Raw genomic sequence first — 7,433 nt, 5'->3', positions numbered from 1 at the left:
TTCAGGCCCCACGACCGGACCCCCCCACCAAAAAAAAAGAGCCACTATGGGAAAATGTCTTACATACCTACCAAATAGGACTCTTCGTATCATCCACCCTTACATGCGTGAGTGTGCATGCATAATCATGCCCTCCACACACATGTATCAGGACTTCACGTGTACTTCATCCAAGAACATGCCCCTTGTAATATACAAAAACACCCAAATGTCCATCCGTGACAGACTGGGTTGCAGCGTGTTCACAACTTCAGGGACAGTATGGCGATGAGAAAAGGGATCTATGTTACAGGCGAGACTATGGAAATTTGCACAGCCAAATAAAATAGGACAACAGTGTGCTGCCATCAAAGTCTGTGGATAGCAGTGATAGTTTTACAAGTTGTTAGAAGATACCAGCTCACCTTGAATGTGGGTGGCTGGACAATGACCAGGGCAGCTGTGGGAATGGCCAGGGCTGGCAAGCAGGGTGAGGTACTGAGTTCAAGCACTAGTAACCATCGGGGAAGACCTAGTGTGGAGGGGCTCCGAGAGGGGTGCTGGTCACGTGTCTCCACCATGGACTCCTCCAGTGTATTCAGGTGTACAAGACCTGTGAACACCGTGCTTGGAAAACAGAGGAGTAAGCAAATCCTATAGAGGGCGATGTTATTTCATATAACCAGGCCTAGCCAGGGCTTGGTCAATAAGAGCTCCGGGAGCCCTGGATTTTCCTGGGCCTGGACTGGAGTTTCCCATTCAGCAATCTGTTCCAGGATCTTTGGGGACTGAGCCCAAGGAAGTATGTGGAAGTCTCCATTGCCCATGGACCTGTGGAAGATGTCTGATCTTACAGTCACTGGGCACGTTCCACTCTTTTCATTGATGTGAACACTGGGCACTGGCATGTTCTTAAATGTCATCGTTGATGGGACTTCCTTTCCCAACTGAATTATAAAGTCCTTGAAGGAGGAAAACAAGTGTTATTCCTCTCTAAACCCTTGTTCCTTTATCCCAGAATGATGTACCTGGCAGACAACTCAAACTGTGCAAACTGGCCCACCCAAGAACTCACTTGGAAAAGAATTTCGAGCTGGGGAGGAAAATTATTCAAATGTAGTCTTGCAGTCACAAAAACTTGACCTTGTAAAGCATGCACATCTTTATTAACCATCCAAAACCCAGGGACTCTGAGCTACCAAAGATGTCAACTGGCAAATTCCTTGTGTTAAACAGAAGTCCCTTACACCCCACGAAATTCGATTTGTTAATTCCTTGGCCAATTCACCTTTTCAACAAAGCCAAGTCTAACTTCAACCTGGCAAAAATAAGAAGCCACAAAGGGGAGGGGAGGGGGCCCCCATAAGGCAAAGGTCCACTCCAGCGTGCCCCAGCACCAGGAGAACAGAAGTGCCGGAGCTGGGTGACGTGGACTGGCAAAAGAAGTGTATCAGGACACGGCTAAGGGGAGGCACGGGCAGTTGTATGCCAGGTATGTTGTTGCTGTGCTAATAGGCGCGTTGTGGTATATTTATTCATGTAAACCAAATGAAGGCAAAGCAAAGATGCACCCTGTGGCAGGACAGGCAGACACGAGAAAGAATGCTGCAGGCCAGAGCCAGGGGCTCACAGCCACAATGTGAGCTGAGAATCACAGTTCCATGGCTAGCCTTGGCAGCCAAATCCAAGAGACTTGGATTATTCAGTTAATCAGCCAAAAGCTGTTGGAATAGAACTGGAGGCCTGGCTGAAGTGCTACAACACCAGCGGTGAGCAGAAAAAAAATTTATCTAAGCCCTGAGTTCAAGCTAGAGACCTCAAGACATCAAACTTTTATTAGGGTCTGCACTGACAGAGGTGAGCAGTCCTAGAAAGCCAGGTTAACTCTCAGACACTAAGTGACATCAACCTCCACCACCAGTTGGGGAGGGGAATGATGCTGGCTGCCATTTTCTGCGGGATCCAGGGGCTGATAGTAAGCAAGACCCTAATGTTATGTCATAAGGTATGCAGGGGTGGGTGGGTGTCTGTGAGTCTGTGTATCTGTGTGCTGGTCACAGGGCTTGAACTCAGGGCTTGGGTGCTTCTCTACTTAAAGCTGGTGCTCTAGTACTTAGGATACAGCTCCACTTCCAGATCTGTATGGTTCATTGAAGATAAGAATCTCACAGACTTTCCTCCCTGGGCTGACTGCAAACCATGATTCTCAGATCTCAGCTTCCTGAGTAGCTAGGATTACAAGCATGAGCCACTGCACATCATTGTCTTAACAATCTTAGGGACCTAGGATGTAGTTCCTTACCAACATCTAAACCTCAGTTCTTGGCTATCATTTCCAAACTCCCTGCCTTGTACAACAGGAAGTTTATCCTAGCCTTAATCAGGTAAAAAGGGGGAACAATTTGGAAAATACTAAAATACACATGTCTGGAAAGACAAAGGGATTTTAAATATAGAGTGTAGGGAAAATCAAATGGAAAGATGACAAAAGACCCTGAAGATAGTTCTGATGGAATGATGCATCAGCTTGGTTCTATTTCAAAACAGTCATTAAGAAAAGCATAAGGAACAAGACACATAATCCAACAATATTTTATTGTCAGTAGCAGAGAGAAAATTCAACGGTGAACCTTGGGAGCAAGAAGCACCTATTTACAATGAAAGGTGAGGAAGGGATGAGGGAAGGGATTACATAGGATCCTTCTGGGAGGAAATCCAAACACGACCCTGCAATGTAGGCACCTCAACAGATCTACTGTACCAATCACTACTCCTGTAAGCTACAAACTCACCATCTGACGTAGGGGAACCCACAGACTAAAACAAGGCGCTGTGAGCACTCTCAGCACTGTCCCCGTGGAGGCCCCAGGCTTCAGGTCCCTTTCCTTTCCCTATCACATTAGACAAATTCCTGCTTTTAGAGCATGGTGAGAATCCCTGGAAGTCACTATCCAAAATCCTTGGGAGTTACCCAGAAGCCCCTGCCACAGTGGCACACAGGCCAATGTCAAAGTAAATGTCAAAGTCAGATGTAAAAGTCAATGTTGACCAAGCTGAGCTTCCAGGGTTTCTCACGCTGCAGCTACTACAGGCCTAAAATTCTTTGCCCAATGTCCCCAAATCTAATTCAGTTCTGCAACGTGTCTTCCTAATGGCACACTTACTTGTGAGCAAAATATAACCACTTACTTGTCCATTTTGGATGAATGGTCTCTCTACTTTGTTGCAGAAATATTAAGGTTCTGATTTGCAGGTAACCAGACTAAGCCAAGCCTTTCAATGGAGTTCCAGAACATATAGTATATGCACTACAGTGTCTTTCTAAAAGCTACAGAATTAGGGAGTTGGGGGGGGGATAAAAGTAAACATGAACCCAAGTTTCCTGGGACTAGGGTAACTTTGTGGATCTCATGTTCTGTAGTCTCTTTAGACTTTGGGAAGTGACAATACCTGGAACATTCCCTATCTTACTGAAGAAAAGTCAAGTCCTGGGAATAAGATCCTCTAGATCTTTGTTAGAGGAATTCTTGCATGAGGAAAATGGTATTTCTGCCAGTAAAAGGGCGGTTTGACAAATAAGTAATATGTATTTGTCCCAATGAAGGTGATCTCTTTACATTCAAAGCAAGTCATATTCTTTAACAACATATATAAAAACAAAAAGAAACCAAAGGGAAAAAATAGAAGAAGAAGGTGTGTTAGTAAGAAGGTGTGTAGTAAGGCTACATACGCCATGTACCAACTGCCTGCCGACCCAGCAACATTAGTGTGTTTAGAAAGTAACCCTTTGCGTGCAGCATCTACAGAACACTGCCCCTCTCTGGTGGGATGAAGCACAGGCTCTGCCACTTAGGGAGAACAGAACTTGCCAAAGAAAATGATGTTCCGAGTTTTGTTGTGCCGGATGAGGTAAATAAATGGGTGGTTGGCATTGAACTCATCCTTGTGTTGCAAGATCCGGGATCCCGGCACTTCGATGGACTCACCACCATCTTCTGTTATTTCTAGGCACACGCTGTGAATCACATTGGAGAGGGCCACGCCCTTGGTGTCAGACATCCCAGAGAAATCAGAGGTATCTTCATTAAAGGTAGTTTTCAACCCTAGGTTTTCCAAGCTAACCTGGGGATCAATCATCTTTTCTACCTTAAACTTCGGAAGGGAAAGTTTGACCTTGGCATTGGCCAGGATGCTGGGGTTGGTCCATTGTAACAGTGTCTCTGAGTTGAGTTGGTTTTCAATCTGAAGCCAAAAGGGAAAGGAAAAATATGCATTACCAATTTGTAACAGATCTTGTTAGATTAAAAAAACAGTGGGAGTGGTTCTATGGCTCAAAGTGGTAGAGTACTTGCCTTGAGCTGAAGAGCCCAGGCCCAGAGTTCAAGCCCCATGACCAACCAAAACTAAAACAAAAACGGTGATGGTCATCATGGTTTGGGAGCATTCTGGATGGATCATCAAAGATGGCAGGCGACTAGTTTTTCTCCTAACAACCAAGAACCACCTTGCTCTGCTCTTCTTCCCCCACAACAACAGAGCATTGCTGGCTTTGAAATTTGTCAGAGCATGGTTTTGATTTGTTGTTGTTGCTGCTGCTCTGGTATTGGGGCTTGAACTCAGGGCCTCAGGCTCTCATTTGGCTTTTTCACTCATATCTGAAGTTCTACCATTTGAACCACACCTCCACTTCCAGCTTTTTGCTGGTTAATGAGAGATAAGAGTCTCATGAACTTTTCAATCCAAGCTGGCTTCAAACTACAATCCTCAAATCTTGGCCTCTTGGGTAACTAGGATTACAGGTGGGAGCCACCAATTCCTGGCTAATCCTTGCACCAAATTTTTTCTTTCTGGGATGAGGAGAGAGGAGGAGATAGGTAAACACTTGCCTTAACAGAAGCTGATGCATAGATTCTAATGATGTATACACAATAGTAAAGTAATATAAAACTATAAAGGCTTTTAAACTTATGTTCTGAATGGTTTTATCATTTGTCTACAGAGAAATCCAGAACATTCATGCTTGGGATTGACAACAAAGTTAGTAAGTCTAATTAAAGGTAAAGTTATTCTCACTTTGTTTTTGATTTTGTTGGCCTGAACTGGGTCCTGGGTGCTGCCGCTGAGCTTTTTTGCTCAAGGCTAGTGCTCTATCATTTTGAGTCACAGTTCCATTTCCAGTTTTTAGGTGAGTAATTAGAGATAAGAGTTTCACAGACTTTTCTGCCCAGGCTGGCTTTGAACCAAAAATCCTCAGATGTCAGCCTTCTGAGTCGCTAGTATTACAGGAGTGAGCCACTAGCACCTCGCTCTTCTTGGGATGTTGTTGTTGTTGTTTTAATATGGGCGCTTGGTCTATTTCTTAGTCATTCATTAAGATTGTAGATGAATGCAGTCACTTTAATCCGTTTGAAAAATGAGATCTATGCTATGCAAAAATCATAAAATGGCCTAGTCAAAAGTGGAGGCACAGTTCAAGCAAGAGAGCATCAGCTGTGCACAAAGAAGCTGAGCAGGACACAAGGTACTGAGTCCAATCCCCAGTACCAGCAACAACAAACCATCAAGTGACTTAGTCATAAAATTCTGCAGGGAGCAAATCTCAAATTGCTCCTTGCCCTCTTCAACCTCACCACTGGTCCAAGGAGAAGTCAGGCACCACTGAGAATGTCAGCATCCTGACTGCCACTGTCAGAGCAGTACTGCGCCAACATTGCCCAGTATGCAAAGCGAGGAAGAACAGCCCTCCAAGTCCACAAGAGACCATGCTGCTAAGGGCTGGACTGCGTCTCTCTGTTTATGCATTGAAGTCCCAGTAGAAACACCTCAGAATGGGACATGATTTGGATACAGGTGTAATTACTTAAGATGACATCACTGGGGTGAGCCCGATTCGAATATGAACTGGTGTCCCTATTTAAAGGGGGAATTGGGGACACAGACAGAAAACAGAGAGACAGAAAAGGCATGTGGAAATGAAGGCACAAGTCAGGGTGGAGTGTCTACCAGCCACAGAACTCCATCAGAATGCCAGCACACCAGCGGAAGCCAGGGGAGGCCTAGGCGGACGCTCCCTCCCACTTCTCAGAAAGAAGCAAACCTGCTACGTGTGTCGCTGGGGAACCATGAGGAAATAAATGCCCTCACTCCGGCGCCCCAGTTTATGGTGCTTTGTTATGGCAGCCATAACAAGACAATAAAATTTGTGTTCTTAACAATTCCTCCATGAGAGTCCAACAAGCATTTTCTTTAGGTCAATATTTTCAGAAGAAAAACAAACACGTTTATGAGGGCATTTGAAATAAGGAAGAAAGGAAAAATCTCAGAAAGCTGAATAATAGCTTAAAGATGCAGACAGAAAATGGAGTAAGTAAGAACAATACCTCAAACCAAGAATGAGGACAGGAGTTATTATTCAGCTAAGAAAGTGAGGAATATAACATAATGATATGTAAAGAAACAGGGAGATTGGGGTCAAGTTAGACTGTCTCTGGAAAGGCATAAGTAATTAAGGCCTGACTAGAAATACAACACAGAGAAGAGGAGGTTTAGGCAGCTGGACAGAAGCTGACAGAGCTGAGAGAAAGCTAAAACTCACTCATAGGCAGACCTATAATAGTCTGTATAAATGGAATATTATAGCCCTTCCTTCCCCCCATTTTTGTTGTGCTGGTTCTGGGTCTTGAACTCAGGGCCTGGGAACTGTCCCTGAGCTTTGGGGCTCAAAACTAGTGCTCTACCCCTTTGAGCCACAGGGCCATTCCTGGCTTTTGGGTAGTTCATTGGTGATAAGAGTCTTGTGGACTTTTCTGCCCTGGCTGGCTTTGAACTGCAATCCTCAGATCCCAGTCTCCTGAAGTACTAGGATAACAGGTGTGAGTCACCAATGCCTAACTCAAATCCATGTGAAATATGTGTGTGTATTATATCTATAATATATACACATATACATATATATGTTGCATATAATATTGATGCATGTAAGTATGTATATACATATATGTGTTTATCTACATACATATACAAACATATACATGTGTGTAAATATACATATATGTGTATATATTTTGTACACATCACATCAATATGCATTTCATATTATACAATATGACTTGCATAATGCAAAACTTGGAAACATGATAAAATCTCATATGTGTCCAAAAATGCGCAACACAGAGTGAACCCTGTGATTAACGATAATGCTTTGATACTGGCTCGTGAATTACAACCCAGGAACCACTCTAATGCAACCCACTAGTACCAGAGGAAACTCTAGGATTGGGGGAGGGAGAAGTACACATAAGCTCAGTATTGATGGCTCACCTTTCTGTCGATTTAAAATTGCTGTAGTACAACAATAAGACAAGATGCAGACATAAAGGGGATCCAAATAGGGAAAGAAGAAATAAAACTCTCCCTCTTTGCAGACGACATGATCTTGTATTTAAAGAATCCCA

General features: G+C 43.9%; 1 protein-coding gene across 1 annotated transcript in view; it reads right to left on the bottom strand.

Annotated features, from left to right (window-relative positions):
* Positions 1–3,816: 3,816 nt before the first annotated feature.
* Positions 3,817–7,433, bottom strand: part of Serpinb5 (serpin peptidase inhibitor, clade B (ovalbumin), member 5) — a 12,727-nt gene continuing 9,110 nt past the window's right edge. The window contains exon 6 of the mRNA XM_013018933.1: positions 3,817–4,221. Within this exon, the coding sequence (XP_012874387.1) occupies positions 3,829–4,221 (393 nt within the window). The 3' untranslated portion in view covers positions 3,817–3,828. The remainder of the gene's footprint in view (positions 4,222–7,433) is intronic.

Source organism: Dipodomys ordii, unplaced genomic scaffold (assembly GCF_000151885.1).
Source record: "Dipodomys ordii isolate 6190 unplaced genomic scaffold, Dord_2.0 Scaffold43, whole genome shotgun sequence".
NCBI classification, from domain to species: domain Eukaryota; kingdom Metazoa; phylum Chordata; class Mammalia; order Rodentia; family Heteromyidae; genus Dipodomys; species Dipodomys ordii.
This window is presented reverse-complemented; position numbering and strand designations above follow the sequence as displayed.